We start from the raw sequence: 17122 nt of genomic DNA on the forward strand, positions 1-17122 counted from the left end.
GGTTCTCAAAGAGCTTGTGACCCACTTTCTCACCTGCTTCTGAACCTCCTCTCCCAAACCACCAATGGCCAGATGGGGCCTCTAGAAAAACGTTCTCCAAGGGTGCATGGGTGCCAGCTGAAATTCTGGAAGGTGTTTCGCTTCGGGCTTCATTAAGTGTCTTACCAGTTGTGAATCTGGAAGTTTTGTTCAAAGGATGGGAATTCAGGGGCAGCTAGGTAGCATAGTACAGAAAGCTCCAGACCTGGATTCAAGAGGACCTGGGTTCAAATACAGCTTCAGACACTTCCTACCTGTGTGACCCTGGGCAAGTCACTTAACCTCAGTTACCTAGCCCTTGTCACTCTTCTGTCTTAGAATTGATGCTAAGACAGAAGATAAATGTTTAAAAGAAGGAGGAGGAAAAGGGTTCAGATGAAGTTAGCATCTCTAAGGAGGACCTTAAGTGGATTCACTATGTATACCAACATGATCGTGGCCTTTCCCAAAGCTGTCAGCTTGGGAGCTCTCTTTCCTTTTGTAAACTCCATCCATAGAAATGAGCAGCAGAGTGTAACATAGACACACTGTGGGGAGGATGTCGAGACTCCTGTCAGGTGAGGGAGGGGTCTTGAAAAAACCAGACTCTTCTGTTGGAGAGAGCCTTCCTAAGAGCTCTGGTCCAGCCACCTGTTTCGTCCGGTGACCCTGGAACCATGTTCCGGACAGTTAGCTGGCTCCGAAGATGCTCAAGGAGGGCGCTTCGCTCATTGATGCACAAACCTTGGCAGACGGGCGGCCACAGAAGGAATGACTGGTTTGTGGCTCTTTGGGGAAAGCTGCTGGAGGTTTTTAAGGTGGAGAAGGTGTGAGTGAGTTAGCAACAGAAGAGTTCCTTTTGTCTCAGGCCTTTCCCATCCCTATTTCATCAGCACCAAATCCATCAATTTCCCAGTCATCCTTGACATTTATGTACAGGGTTTGGGTCTGAAGGTTGGGATTGTCCAGATGTGATTTTTCACTGGTCTGGAAGCTCCCCCTGTCTCCAAGAGACAGCTGGGTGACTCCGCGGAAGACCCGAATTCAAGTCTGGCCTCAGACACTTATTATCCCTGTGACCCTTGGGCAGCGCCTTCTGTTTGCCTTGATCCAGCGGAGGAGGAAATGACAAGCCACTCCAGGATCTTTGCCAAGAAAACCCCATGAACAATTGCGTGCTACGGTTCTTGGTTACGAAGAGTCGGGCACGACTGAACAACCACCAGAGTTTGGGCCCAAGGGTGAGCGTTGTTTAGACTTGTGATTTCAGATTTCAGTGGCGTGGAAGCTTCCTCTGTCATTACAGACTGGAGACTCATCGCTGCCCGGAGCCCTAAGGGGATGGGGCTCCCCCTGGGCGTGTGGCTAGTGTGGCAGAGGGGGGACGTCCTCACTTCAAGGCCAGCCTCAGTAGGCTTCCAGACTGCTTTGCTTTTATATATAGTACATGTGGTGAAAAGTTAGGAATGATGGATGGAGCACGGATGGAACCAACCAGTCTGGCTTCAACAAGCTTATGTTCTGCTGGGGAGAAGACAGAACACAAGTGGGAGCTGGAAAAGGGGGGGGGGGAGCTACAGAGATGCTGGGATGGTTTGGATGGTCTCTGGGAAGCGCTGCGGAAGCCTGGTGCCAGGAAATGTAAGATGACCGCTTACCTCGCAGAGCCTTTGGGGCAGAATCCAAGGTTCTGGGGAGTGGGGAAAGCACAGAGACGCTGGCCAGAGAGCAGGCAAGGCAGCAGCATGGTTTATAAATGGTGGCTGGGAAGAGAGTGAAAATGGTTATTCCAAACATATGTCTTATTTTCTTTTTAAAATCCTTACATTCTGCTTAGCATCAATTCTGAGACAGAAGAGAGCTAAGGACTAGGCAGTGGGAGTTTAGTGACTTGTCCAGGGTCACGCAGGTAGGAAGTGTCAGACCAGATTCAAGCCCAGATCCTCCTGACCAGGCACTGCGCTCTCTAGGTTCCCCCCAAACATATTTCTAGAAATTGCTTTTATCTTCAGAGAGAGGAGGGACCAGCTTTTATTTAGAGGAGAATTGGTTATTTTGCTTTTGCTTTTCTTGAGGCTCACCCGTTCAGCATTTTCTTACTCTTAACTAGTCTGAACAATTGCATGTTGTGTGAGAGCTTCCCTCCAACCCTGGAAAGCTCTCAGATTGGGGAGATAATGATGTCACTGAGGAACCCAGGAGTGCGGCAGAGCGTGGCCTCTTAGCTGTGGTACTGGGAATGGGTTGCACTAGTAGAAGGCCCCTTCCGTCTCCTTTTTTCAGTAAAACATAGTTTACAATGGCTATTAATATGAATATCCCTAAATTGATGTATTCTATAATTATTTTAGACAGCTGGGTAGTGTAGTACATAGAGTACCAGGCACACAGTCAGGTAAACTCATCTATTTGAGTTGAAATTTGGCCTTGGACGCTTACTGGTTGTGTGACCTTGGGCAAGTCACAACCTATTTTTTCAGTTTCTTCATCTTTACAGATGAGCTGGTGAGGGAAATGGCCAACTGCTCTTGCCAAGAAAACCGAATCAGACATGACTGAAAAATGAATGAACAAAAGAAATATTTTAGAAGCACCTACTGTGTGCACAGTACTGTGTTAGGTAGGAAGTGAGTGGGTTTGTTTTTAAAAACCATAGGGCATATCCAGGTGGCTCAATGGATAGAGTGCTGGGCCTGAAATCAGGAAGACCTGAGTTCAAATCCAGGCATACTTACAGCTGTGTGACTCTGGGCAAGTCACATAACCTCTGTTTGCCTTGGAAGCAATTGGTTGTCTTAGTGGATAGAACTCCGGACCTGGAGTCAGAAAAACCTGAGTTCCAATCTGGCCCCAGACATTTATTAGTTATTAGTTATCTTACTCTGGGCTAGTCAGAGAAATATCCTGAGAAGAAGAGGTTCCAGGGTCATGAAGGAGAAGCCCTGAGAAGTACAATAACTATTCTATTCTTCAAGTCTGAGCTTCAAAGGGAAACATTTCAAAAAGTTGTTGCTTTGTTGTAGGTCCAGTAGGGCCTTGGAAGTTTTTTGGTCTTCCATGTTAATGAGGCTGGTGGCAATGGGGAACACCTCACAGCTTCTCCAACTCCTCCTTGTTGTATCTTGAAATAAATCTTTCGAGGTTCTGGGACTCTTGGGACTTTGGACATTGGTCCTAGCATGCCGGCTGAGGTGAACCTCCAAAGGAACTGCACAGCTCTACCTTAAAGAAGAAAATATTTAATGGCAGATCACCAAAATTTAGATTATGAGGGAATTTTTAGCTCTGTAATAAGCCTATTAGTTGAGTGTAAATTGAACTACCAAGTGCATAGATCACCAGGGAGGGGAATCACTAGCTCAGTCATGTGCAAATGTCAATAAATACGTCCATTTAACAAATGATAAAAAAAAAAAAAATCCTAAAAATAGAAAGCACACAATGATTCCTGGAAAAAACAATGAAAATAGATTCATAGCCATCCCTGACCTAAGCCCAGGGAGGCCTGCCTGGACAAAAAGGCCTGGAGCTCTCAGCTGCTAGTAGAGGGAGAGAGGAATATAAGGGACGGGAGGGGAGCTCCTGCTACTCCTTCATGGGCTCATAAAGGGAAAAGGCTCCAAAGGCAGCCCTGCTCCCATCCTTAGATGAGAGAAGGGGAATCCGAGCCGCTAAAGTCTGAGAGAAGGCAGGGTCAAAGCCCAATTCTAGAAGTCCCCCCACCCACCCCACAATGATGGCTTGATGTCCCCGCTCAGCGTCCCCTCCTTAGAGGCAGTGCAGTTGCCTGTCTGTATTGGAAGCTTGACGATGATGTGCTTGTGCACAATGGAAGCTGTGAAAATGGGAGTGAATCCATTTGGAAGGAATCTTTCATTCATTCAAGAAACATTTATTAAATGCTTACTGTATACTAGGCATCATGCCGAGCACCTGGGATAAAAAATAAGACAAAAACAGCTCCTGCCCTCAAGGTTCTCATATTCCTTTTTACTTTTTTTTTTTTTAAATTTTTTCCCCCAATTACAAGTAAAACAACTTTTAACTTTTTTTTTTTTTTTTAATTTTGAGTTCCAGATTCTCTCTTCTCTCCCTTCCCTGAAATGGTAAACAGTCTGATGTAGATTTTACATGTACAATCATGTAAAACATAAGGTGCTCACATTCTAAGGGAGACCGCATACAAATAGCCTTGTACATACAAGCTATATGCAGTGTTAAAAATGCACAGTAATCTCGGGGGGAAGGCCCTGGCAACAGCGGGAGGAAGAAGGGGAATGGCCTATTAAACAGAAGGTGGGTTTACCGAAATCTTGAAGAAGGCCTTGGAAGCCAGGAGGCAGAATGGAGAAGGGTGTGAGCAGAGAACCACGACCAGGGCCTGCAAATGCCGGTGTTGCTGAAGGCTAGAGTCCATGGAAGGGAGTAAGTAAGAGTAGAAACATAGAAAGGGGCCAGACAGGAGGCTTGAAAAGAGGATTTTCATATTTGATCCTAGAAGTAATAGAGAGGCTCTAGACTTCATCAAGTAGAGAAATGTCGCCGCCGGACCTGCCCTTCAGAAGAGAACTTTGGCCAGTGAATGGAAGATGATCTGGAGTCCGGAGGCTTTAGTCCCAAAGCCCAAACAGAAGGCTCTTGTCTGGTCAGGAGGTGAGAAGAGCCAATACCAGCTTTCCAACAGGGTGGAAGCTGTTTGAATGGAGAGATTAGGGTTATTGTGAAGATAGCAATGACCAGCTTGGGAACAAAATGGCGATGTGGGTCAATTTTGAGTGAGGAGTCAAAGATGACATTGAAGTTGAAAGCCTGAGAGATGGAGAAGATGGTAATACTCTCAACGGAAATAGGAAAATTAAGAAGGAGGAGCTTGAGAGAATCTGATGTACATTAAGTAAAACAAGATACCCCACTTTTGGGGGGTTCCCAGTATTAAATCTTACTGGTGTTGCTGGGAAGCAACACCTTTTCAGCTGTTCACTATGTCATTGCAAGGGCTGTTGGAACCAGGCATCTAGCTACGAAGAATTACCTCTTAACTAAGATTGCCACAAGTAATTTATACCCCCTTTTGGCCCTCAAAACAACCTTTTGATTTTAAAGGTTTGATTTTAGGACTGAATCTAGAACTTTGCCTCCCTGTGACCTTGGGTGGAGTCCTTTCTCTCTTTGCCAGCATCTTTTGTTTGGGAAAGACTGACAGATGGAGAGAAGTTCTTTGTTTTATTTGTAAACAAGGATTCTCTTAGGTAATGAAGTCAATCAACTAGCCGCCATATTGGGAAACACATGAGCTCTGTGGCCATTCTAAATGCCTCTGGCCCACTTTTTGTTATTTAATAAATAATTGTAAAGTTTAAGATACAAACTCTAGAGATTGTATCACAAGGATATTGTGTAATTGTAACACAGGAAATATGGGAACCTGGGATATCTCATAAAATGACCAGTCTTTGGGCAAGCAAGCCATTGTAGTAGCTAGAGGAGGATGTCACAGTCAGGCATAACTAAAGAGAAGTACTTTCTGGAATGTTTACACTTTACTCTGTTACCAACAGATTTTCAGTACCTTGTTTACTTAAAAAACCCAACAAAAAAAAACAAAAAAACTTTGTTGAGGTGGCAATTTTTTAAAAAACTGATAACTGTGATAAAAGTGCTCAATTCAGTAACTTTCTGTTGCGTACCTGCTTTATACTAGTATAAAGCTAGTGTATGGGCAGACACTAAGATGAGTAAGAAATAGTCTTAGCCCTCAAGGATTTTTCTAATTTAGTTTGTTAAAAGCTAAAAAGCTCTAAGGTACAATTATGTCTAATTGTAATTTCCTTACTTTATCTTTGATCATGTTTAGTCCATTCCCTCTTTTACTTGACTTCAGAAATGAGAACCTGATTTAATTCTCACCCCTATGGGCTTTAGGCTTCCTCAGCATTAGAACCCCTCCATACACATATGTGTATTTAATGCCAGATGCTAGGCATACAAAGCCAAAACAAAGAGAAAAATAAAAATGAAACATTATCTTCCCTCAATGAAGTTATATTCTATTGGTAGGATACATCAAAGACTCAAAGATAGTACTTGGAGAGAGAGAAAAAGACTCTCAAAGATAGTACTTGGAGAGAGAGAACTGAACAAATGTGGGGAGTGAGTGGAAATCAAGGCAGGCTGAGTGCCTAGGAGAAGGCTAAGGGGGAGGTAGAACCTGAGTTGAGACTTGAAGGAGGACAAGGACTCTGAAAGGCTGAGATGAAAGGGGAGTGTATTCCAAGTCCAGGAGACAAATTTCATCTTGTACAGATACAGAGGGATGGAAGATAGAGCATCATTTTGGGAACCATAAAAGAAACTAATGTGTGATTAATAATAATTAATGAATTATAGTAATATAACAAATTAATAAAACAATAAACAAATAAATAAATAAATGAATGAATGAATGAATGAATAAATAAATAAAAATGAGAAAACATGAGAAAGAATTAACAAAACCTGGCTTGAAGAGAGATTGGGGATGTAAGTAGAAGAGTCAAAATTAACTTTGAGTTTACAAATTTGAATGACTCAGAAATGAGTCTGCCTTCAACAGAAATAGAAAAGTTTGCAAAAGGGACTGACTGGCTTAGTGGGGGAAGAGTTCCGTTTTGGTCATGTTGAGTTTTATTTTTTTTTTATTTTAATTAATTTGTTTGTTGGTTACATTAAAATTCTTACATATCTCCCTCCCTACCTCCCACCCTGTTCTAGAGAAGGCATCACTTGACCAAAAAAAAAAAAAAAAAAAAAAAAATATATATATACTGTGTCTTTCGTGTTTCTTTTTATCAGTTCTTTCTTTGGAGGTGGACATTCACAAGTTATTCTTCAGAAACATTAATTTTGTAGCTGTATATAATGTCCTTTTGGTTCTACTCATTTTGATTTTCATAATCTCATACTGGTCTTTCCATTTTTTTTTTTAAATTAACCTCATCATTTCTTATGGCACAGTAGTATTCGTCACAATCATAAACAGCCTTTTTAGCCATTTCCCAATTGATTGGCATCCTCTCAATTTTCAATTCTTTGTCACCACAAAGAGAGATGTTATAAATATTTTAGAATATACCTTTTCCCCTGATCATCTTGGGAAACAGATCCAACAGTGGTACTGCTGAGTTTAAGTTATAAACACAGTTTATAACTTAAGATAATAACACAGTTTATCGCTCCAGATAACTCCACATAATTCCAGATTGTTCTCCAAAATAGTTGGATCAGTTCAACAGTGTTTTACTGTTCCCTTTTTTTCTACATCCCCTCCAACACTTGTCATTTTGCCCTTTTATCATTTTGGCCAGTTTGATAAATGTGAAATGATATCTCAGACTTATTTTGATGTGTATTTCACTAATCAGTAATGCTTTAGAGCATTTTTCATGTATATATAACTTTGATTTTTTTTAATCACCAAACTATTCATCTTTTGACCATTTATCAATTGGGGAATGACTGTTGAGTTTACAAATTTTTATCAGTGAGACACTGAGTCTTGTTGAGTTTTAGGCACCAACAGCATATCCTGGTGATGTCTAGTGGGCAATTCACAATGTGGGATTGATGTTCAGCATATATATTTTGTCTAGATATATAAATTGGGTAATTATTAATGTTGTCATGCCTGTATGTGCTCCCCAAAATATTGGAGGCAAGAATACTTGGGATCTTCTATTCATGGTCACAAGAATCCCTAAAATTGCCACAAAATAAAGATGTAATATTGCTCAAAAGAAAGGGGCATTAAACATGTACCATCAAGCACATTGTCTATGGAGAAAATTATTAGCTCCATAATAACAATGTAATATATGCTCAGTAAGACTGATATCAAGTAGATATTATTTTTATAAGTTTTTGTTTTGAATATTTTCCCATAGTTACATATTTCATGTTCTTTCCCTCTCCCCCAAACCCCTATAACCCCCCTTAGCCGACACACAATTCCACTGTTTTTTTACATGTTTTACATGTATCATTGATTAAGACTTAATTCCTTATTATTGATAGTTGGACTAGAGTTATCGTTTAGTGTCTACATCCCCAATAATATCCCCATCACCCCATGTGTTCAAGCAGTTGTTTTTCCTCTGTGTTTCTCCTCCCACAGTTCTTCCTCTCAATATGGCTAGTTTTCTTTCTCATAAGTCCCTCAAACTTGCTCTGGATCCTTGCATTGCTGCTAGTAGAGAAGTCCCTTATGTTCGATTGTACCACAGTGTATCAGTCTCTGTGTATGATGATCTCCTGGATCTGCTCCTTTCACTCTGTATCAGGTCATTCCAGTTCACATGGAATTCCTCCAGCTCTTTATTCCTTTGAGTGCAATAGTATTCTATCACCAACAGATACCACAATTTGTTCAGCCATTCCTCAATCGAAGGACATTCTCTCATTTTTCAATTGTTTTGCCACCATAAAGAGTGCAGCTATAAATATTTTTGTACAAGTTTTTTTTCCTTATTATCTCTTTGGGGTATAATCCAAGCAGTGCTATGGCTGGATCAAAAGACAGATAGTCTTTTAAAGCCCTTTGAGTATGGTTCCAAATTGCCATCCAGAATGGTGGGATCAGTTCACAACTCCTCCAACAATGCATTAATGTCCCAATTTTGCCACATCCCCTCCAACATTCATTACTTCCCCTGTTGTCATTTTAGCCAATCTGCTAGGTGTGAGGTGATACCTCAGAGTTGTTTTGATTTGCATTTCTCTAATTATTAGAGATTTAGAACACTTTCTCATGTGCTTATTGATATTTTTGATTTCTTTATATGAAAAATTGTCTATTCACGTCCCTTGCCCATTTATCGATTGGGGGATGGTCAAGCAGATATTATATCAGAGGAAATTCCTAGCTCAAGGTAAACCTGCAAATAAAAAATTGCCCACATGCAATCAAAATATCTTTAGCGATAATGCTAAAACCCACCACTCAGACATACTAGTTGTGTGACTGAAAATAAAGAGAGGAGAGAGATGTATGGAGGAGGAGAGGTGTGGGTGACAGTGCCTTAAGCTGCAGAGAGGTCAGAGAAGATGTAGTCAGAGAAACAGCAGTTGGATTTAGTAGTTAAGAGATCATTGGTGCCATTTCAGAAAGCAGTTCCAAGTAAAGTGGTGGATTTAGAAGCAAAGTTGCAAGGCATTGAGAAGTGAGTGGGCAGTGAGAAAATACAGGCAGCAAATGTAGCTATTATTTCTAGGAGTTTGGCAAGGAAAGGAAAGAAAAATCTAGGATAATGAATATAAGAAAGATCTGGGCATATCTGACTGCAAGGAAGGATAGAGATTAAGGGAGAAAACAGAAGAAATTGATGGGACATTTTTCTGGAGGAGGGGGAAAGAGAAGGTTGGGGTGAATCTAGAGCAGGATGGTAAAAGGCTTCAAGATGATGACATAGGAGGATCATTTGAAGGACCTGAGAAGACATTGAACTTTCTTTAAGTGTCAAAAGGGCCGATATGTGATAATGGGATTAGACCTGTTCTGCTTGATCCCCAAGAGCAGAACTAGCAATAATGTTTGGAAGTTTCAGAGGTAGCTTTCGATGTAAGGTACAGAAAAATGCCTTAATGGTTAGAATTGTCCAAAAGTGGAACAAACTGCTTTGCCGAATGTACACATCTGTTAGAAAACGGACTCCAACACTGATTTTCTCTGATCACTTCTGAGATTTCTTTCAGCTCAGAAATTCTGTGGTTCTGTGAAGTGGAGGGGATAGGTTTGGCAAATAGTCTCTTCCTCAGACATTAAAGTAGAGAAAGAGACTTTGGGAGAAAATATGGAAGAATTTTAGATGTAAAGAAAGAATAATGAGGAAGCTCACCACCAGTGGCCTCAGTTTCTTCAGCAGAGTAGGAGGCTTGTGGGGGATGGATGGATGAGTGTACTTATTGGGGCTTCAGAAGAGACTGGGCAAAGGTTTGGAACATTCTCTGTGTGGGGAGGGGAAGGCTAATCAAGAGTCAGTTATGGAAAAATAAAAGAATTGCTGCATATCAATGAGAGCCCAGTTGAAATTAGATTTTTTTTTTATACCCTTACCTTCCATCTTGGAGTCAATACTGTGTATTGGCTCTAAGACAGAAGAGTGGTAAGGGTAGGCAATGGGGGTCAAGTGACTTGCCCAGGGTCACACAGCTGGGAAGTGTCTGAGGTCAGATTTGGACCTCAGATTTGGACCTAGGACCTCCCGTCTCTAGGCCTGGCTCTCAATGCACTGAGCTACCCAGCTGCCCCCTGAAATTAATTTTTAAAAATCCTCTACACCCCAAATTTTCCCTTTCTTAGTATTTCCTTTTCTTAGTCACCTCAGAGAAGAGCCTGCCAGGGAGGAAAAATGCATTTCACTTTATCTTATTCTGGTCTTTTCCATTCTTTCCAGTCCCAGAAAGGAATTTTTAAACAGGAAGAAAAGGAGTAACTGGCATCTTTGTAGTAGGAGCTCTAAGTCCCTGTTGCTTTAATAATTTTTTTTAAATCCTTTTTACTATTTAGGAAAATAGTAGAACTGTCTCTTCCCTTTTATTTCCCAGGCCAGAATCTGCCTTTCTGAAACATAGGAAGTAGATTGCTAGTTTCTTTATCCTGTTCTGCCAGTTTGTCCAGAAAGTATTTCAAGGAAGTATAAAATGACCTTATTCATTCTAATAGTACTGTTTGAACAAAAAAGAAACAGTTTCTCTCAAATGGTTCATTGTGGTATTTATAATGTATGAATGCCATGTTGCTTTGATACCACAAGCTTGAAGTCCTTTAAGAAGTCTATTAAAGGAACCAATATGGCAGTGTTATAATCAATATACCTTCCATACTGGGGCAAGTTTCTGTTGTTAATGGGGTTATTTAGTACCAACCAAGTTCTCAGTAACTGTTGATGACTTGGGTTGACTCTCTAGGGACCGTGAATCACAAAACAACTTGTTTGGAAGCAAAATTAGGTGCTACTCACAGCTTTGGGTCTAGCCCCATTTTCCTGACAGCATGTCTGACAGGGATGAATCTTAGGGTAGAACTAAAGACGAAGATGGGCTGCAATGGATAGAGCAGATAGAGCACTAGCCTTGGAATTGAATCAGAAAGACTCACCTTCCTGAGTTCAAATCTGGCCTCAGATACTGGTGTGACCCTTGGCAAAATCACTTAACCCTGTTTGCCTCAGTTTCCTCATCTGTAAAATGAGCTAGAAAAGGAAGTGCAAACCACTCCTCTGTTTTTGCCAGGGAAAAAACCCAAATGGAGTCATGGAGGGTCAGACATGAATGAAACAGCTGAATGATATCAATGAAGGGCTGGTTTCTACATTTACAGGTTCTTTGCCCACATGGGACCCAAGCCCAAAGCATTATTTATTCACACTTGCCTCAGGTAGATCCTGCATTAGTAGGGTCATAGCACTATTCCCTTCTACTTTAGGCTAATTCTGCTAATTAGTAAATTATTAAAACTAATTCCCTCTCTCTTACATTGGTCCAACTGTTAAGAGGTCCACAGTACTATTCACACTTACTTCTGGTTGGTCTTTTTTATTCTTTGGCATAGTCAGAGTATTTATCTGTGGATAAAGTGAGTCTCAGAGACTCTTGACAGAAAGAATGTGTGACAGGAACTGTTAATTAGTTAATATTAATGAATGGTTGCTGTATCAGCAATTATTTAGGTGCTAATTAGAAATAACTAAGAGTAATCTTCTTGATGCATTTGCATATGCCACTCTTATTGCCCAAATCAAGACCATTGTGTCATGAGACTCAAAACCATTTTAATAGCATGAGCATGTAGTAGGATGCTTTTTGAATACTTAATACAGAACTTCAGCTGAAAAAAAACAAAAATAAAAATTTTAAAACCTGAAATAAAAAAAATAAAGTTTATGAACCTGATAAATTTAAGGGAATTATATTTAGGTTATAAGAGAATTCTTTTTCCAAAAAAACAACAGAAGAACTGAGTATTTAGCCTTGAAAAAAAATAAACTAAAGGGAGACACTATTGCTATAGTCATATATCCAAAAGATTATCTTGCAAAGTAGACTTCAGCTTTTTCTTCAGAGGTTAGAGCCACCTGTATGTTACACAGAGGTGGACTTCAGATTAGTGTAGAAGAGAGTTCAGTTTTGACTTCTGACACTCACTAACTATGATCCTGAGCAAAACATTTAACATATGTCTGCCTTAGTTTCTTTGCTTGTAAAATGGGGGCAACAATAACATCTTTTACCCTTGGTTGTTCTGATGATATAAGGAGATAATATTGTAAAGGACTTTTCAAACCTTAAGGTGCTTAGAACTGTTCAACAGGGGAATAAGCTGCCTCCCAAAGTAGTGAGTTCCCTGTTAACTAGCATGTTCTATTAGATACTGGATGACCATCCATCAAAGGTGAGCTATAGAAGATATTTCTGTAATGAGCAAGAAGTTGGACTAATTCTGAGATTCTCAATCTTGTTTGTGTATTCATGAACACATTGCATTCTGGTGAAGCCTGTGGTCCCCTTCTTAGAATCATGTTTTTAAATGCATAAAATATGTAGAATTACAAAAGAAATCAATTATACATATACATACAGGGCATCCCAAAATAGTACACATTTAAGCTTTAAGACTTTGAGGATAACACACACACACACACACACACAAAATAGCATTTGTCTAAAATCTCTGGCATACCTATGAATGATGGCATCTTTGTTTTACCATAGATTTCTGGCAGCGGCAAAATATCTAATGACAAAGATGTAACAGTTGCATTGTGGAAAATTGGGATGCTCTAGGATAATGCCATGTGCAGTCCTAGAGTGTAGCCACTCTGCCAGCTTCACAATACCACAGAACCCTGTGGGACTAGAGATGTGGCATGAGAAAGAACAGAAAGAACTTCCTTCCTAGCTGATCCCTCCACTGCTTGAGTGAATTTTGGTTGTCTCTTCTGAACATGTCAGTATTTTTTCTGCAGGAACCATGCCTCTGAATCCATGGTCTTTTCCTGCACTTCTCCAGAATGACTCCTTATCTCACACCCAAGTCTGTTGTGGCTCAGAATATTTAATCATCTATTCAGAAGACACAAGCTCATTTCCTGGAGTATGAGAGATTCTTGGGCTACGACTTTCTAGACACGTTGGAAAAGTTAAAACTACCCAGTTTGGACATTTATTTCTAGGCATTTCCACTTCTAGTTCTCCTTGAATACTTTGGAAGTAAAGTCCTTTTGTCTTGGGCCAAAAGCTTGAAATTCTTTTGTCTTCAGAGGAAACTGTTTTCCCTGCACAGATATTAGAATCCAGCCTTGGTGGCTTATCAGAATTCTGCCTGCCGAATTTCTTTAGTGTCTGGGGTCAGCTTACCTGCCCTGCTCTTGCCAATTCAGCACAGTGTCCATGCACTTCTGAGACATTTGCTAATTACACTGTCCGCTCATACATTCTGGATCCAACATTTTCTCTTGGCATTCCACGCTTCTTGCTATTCAGAGATTTCCAATTTGGGGAGCCATTTTGAGTCCATGTGTTTTGCTTAGGCAGCCACCTTGCCCATGAATGTATTTCTTTGTCTGCAGTCTCTTGGTACTCTTGCTACCAACAACTGGCATAAAGTATTACTAAAATCCAAAAATTACAGTTTATCAAAAAACATTAAATGTCTATTCTGGGACAGGTACTGGATTCACTACTGGATATACAAAGACAGTCCTTGCCCTCTAGGAACCTACTTTCTATTGATGTATGGGTCTACGTAAAATAGATGCGAAGTGCCTGGGGTGGGGAGCAGGATGAGATCCAGAAAGGATCCAGAAAGTCTTCCTGTAGAGAATGGCCCTTGAGCTGAATATGGAGGGATTCTAAGAGGTGGAAGTGAGGAGGTCTTGCATTCCAGGCATGAGGGACAGACAAACTGGGACAAAGATACAGGGTTGGGAAATGGAAAATGCATGAAGAACAGAAAGATGACCAGTTTGATGGTAGAGTAAGGAATTTGAAAGGCTGTAAATTATAATTAGGCCAGCAAGGGAAGATTGAGGCCAGATTGTGAAGATCTTTAAATGCCACAAAGAAGACTTTGTATTTGATCCTAGAGGTAATAAGGTAATTACCTAGAAGTAATAAAAACCAGCGGGTTTGATGACACCGACATCTGTCAGAGCTTGGGAACAAGTTGGGGTTTCTGTACAGAGAAGAGATGATGACAAGAGAGTCACTAGATTGTTATATGGCAGGCTGAAGTGGGAGAATAAGAAGAAGCAGAGAGAGCAGAAGAGACTTGAGGCTGCACAATTTCAAATGATGAAACATGGCTGTAGGAACTAATGGAAAACAGCCCCACCAACAGACAGGACAACCTGGCACACAGCTGTGAGGAATGGGCTGATTGTTCAGGAATAAAGGTCTCTTTGCCCAACAATGTGTTCAGAAACTGGAGTCCTGAAAATCATGGTAGCATTACAATGGGTGGCTGTCACCCTACACCAGAGAAGAGTCTTCCTGGGCTACAGTGTGAGGAGAACTGTCAGCCTTTGCAGCAACTCCACCTGAATACCGATGAGAACAGTCCTCAGTATTCCATTGAGGTCCACAAATGCTCATTTACAGTCCACAGTGTGCAAGGCACTGGGTAGACAGAGACAAAAATGAAATAATCTCCACCTGCAAGGTGCTTCTATTCCACTGGAAAAAATATAACCTATATACAGGCAAACAAATGCAAATTTATGCAGATTGACTTTGACACAAACCACTAAGCGAAGTGGGAAAACCTTTTGTAAGAAGTGGTTCTTGTGCTGTGCTAGGGAAGATACTAGAGATTTAAAAGGCAGAGGTGAGGACAAAGTGCCATTCCAGCCAGCAACCTAGGCAAAGGCATGGGAAGAACATGAAGGACAGTAATCGGAATGAGTTCAAAAAGAAAGGTAGAAAAGCAATATTATGGAAGGCTTGTTAGCAGTATTGATTTATGAAAAATGGATTAGAGAAGGAAAAGACCAAAGAGACACCAATCCTGTTACTGGTAAAATTGGAACTGAGAAGTACTAGGTGTTGAGTACATTAAATTGAAAAGCTTTTGTACAAATAAAATAAGTGTTGCCAAGATTAGAAGAAAAGCAGAAAATTGGGGGAAATTTTTTCATAGATGGTCTCTTGGATCGAGGTGTCCTATTTAAAATATGGATAACTTTGTCAAATGTATGGGAATAAGAGCCAGCAAAGTCATATATTGGTATATGAAAAAATGCTCTAAGTCACTACTGATTAAGGAAATGCAAACCAAAACATTTCTGAGGTAATTATCTCACACCTATTTAGACTGACTAAAGTGGCAAATATTGGAGATGTGGAAAAGGATGGGCACTTATACATTATTGGTGGAACTGTGAACTGGTTCAATCACTTTGGAGAACAATTTGGAATTATACCCAGAGAGCTAGAAAACTGTGTATACTCTTAGACCTAGCGATACTATTATCACTGAGACCATTTTCTAAGGAAATCAGGGAAAAGAACCTATACATTTCATAATATTTATAGCAGCTCTCTTTGCGGTAGCAACAAACTAAAAATCAAAGGGATGTCCATCAATTGAGGAATGGCTAAACAAATCATGTTATGTGATTGTGATGGAATACTATTGTGCCATGAGAAACAATGACTAGATTAATTTTTTTTTAAACTTGAAAAGAACTACATGAAATAATGAAGAGTGGAATAAGTAGAACCAAGAGAACATTATATACAGCTACAGATATAATATTTGAAGAATAACTTGTGAATGTGCATTTCCAAAGAATGAATTGAGAAGAAGAAACACAAAAGATATCATCTATATGTGTGTATACATATATATCTATATATACACACGTATCTGTTTTATGGATGAATGCTTCTGTGGTGTGGGGAGGGAAGGGCTGAGATACCTGGAAATAAATTCTATTGATAAAAAAAAGAGGAAGGGAGGAGGAGAAGAAGAAGGAAGGGGAACAAGAACAAGAACTACTACTACTAGTACTACTACTGGTGCCTGAATTAGGGTAGTGGTGATTGACAGATGTAAAGAATGTTGTAGAGGCAGAAGTGACAGAACTTGACAATTGATCAGATATGAGGGGAAGGAAGGAATCAAAGATAACTCAGAGGTTCGGAACGTGGGGGACTAAAAGGATGCTAGTGTCCTCAATCAAAATAAGGAAGTCAGGAAGAACAGTGGATTGAACGCAATAGGGAAGTTTCATTTGGGACATAATGAGTTTGAACTGCTTGTGGCACGTCCAGAGGGAGACCAACAGGCAGATGGTAAAGAGGAGCTGGAGTTCAGAAGAAGAAGGAGGGCCAGATAAAGAGGATTAGCATCATTTGCCTAAAGATGGAGGTCTTAAAGCAGAGGCAAGTTGATTTGGTAAGGTTTGTTATTGACAGGTTTCCTCTTCAGCAATGAATTTGACTAAGCGTCACCACTGAGGGTTCTTTCACCTCTAAAATTCTGTGATTCTGAGATAATTCAGTGCAGGAGCCATTATCCCTAAGAGAAAGGTATGTAGAGCAAAAAGAGCCATGGGCATAAGAGAGCATCTCAGGGGACACCTCCACAAAGTGTCATCGTGTTTTAATAAGCCATGGTTGTAGAGAGTGGATAGGTGTGTTAGAAATAATAGAGAAGAAGGTATGAATGCACACATCCATTACAGAGAATTTCCACCTTCCTGTAGATAGCCAGATTAGCCTTGCCAGTGTTGAAAAACTATTTAGGACCCGAGGAAATGTTACAAGTACATGCACACTCATGACACCAAATTTCCCTGTGATTACAGGCAGAAGACAAGGCAGATGTTTTAAATAAAGAGCTGCTCCTGACCAAACAGAGACTAGTGGAAACTGAAGAAGAGAAGAGGAAACAAGAGGAAGAAACCGCTCAGGTATTTTGAGTCTTTCTTACAGTCAATTTATTGACTAGGGGCTACCTATCTTCAGGAAAACAAACAAACCAACCAAGCTATCACAGTAGATTTGTTCAAAATCAAGGATGTTTTATGGGGGAGCCTTTAGAATTATTTTCTTAGGATTGTGCATTAAA

The 17122-nt window shown here is 40.4% G+C and overlaps 1 protein-coding gene across 8 annotated transcripts in view; it reads left to right on the forward strand.

The window, feature by feature from the left end:
• The window catches only part of RABGAP1L (RAB GTPase activating protein 1 like), a 605798-nt gene that overhangs the window by 579040 nt on the left and 9636 nt on the right, over positions 1-17122 (forward strand). For all 8 annotated transcript variants that reach the window (XM_044674101.1, XM_044674102.1, XM_044674100.1 and 5 more), the window contains one exon: positions 16860-16964. In XM_044674101.1, coding sequence (XP_044530036.1) covers positions 16860-16964 — 105 coding nt within the window. The remainder of the gene's footprint in view (positions 1-16859; positions 16965-17122) is intronic.

The sequence above is a fragment of the Gracilinanus agilis genome, chromosome 4, assembly GCF_016433145.1.
Source record: "Gracilinanus agilis isolate LMUSP501 chromosome 4, AgileGrace, whole genome shotgun sequence".
Lineage (NCBI taxonomy): Eukaryota > Metazoa > Chordata > Mammalia > Didelphimorphia > Didelphidae > Gracilinanus > Gracilinanus agilis.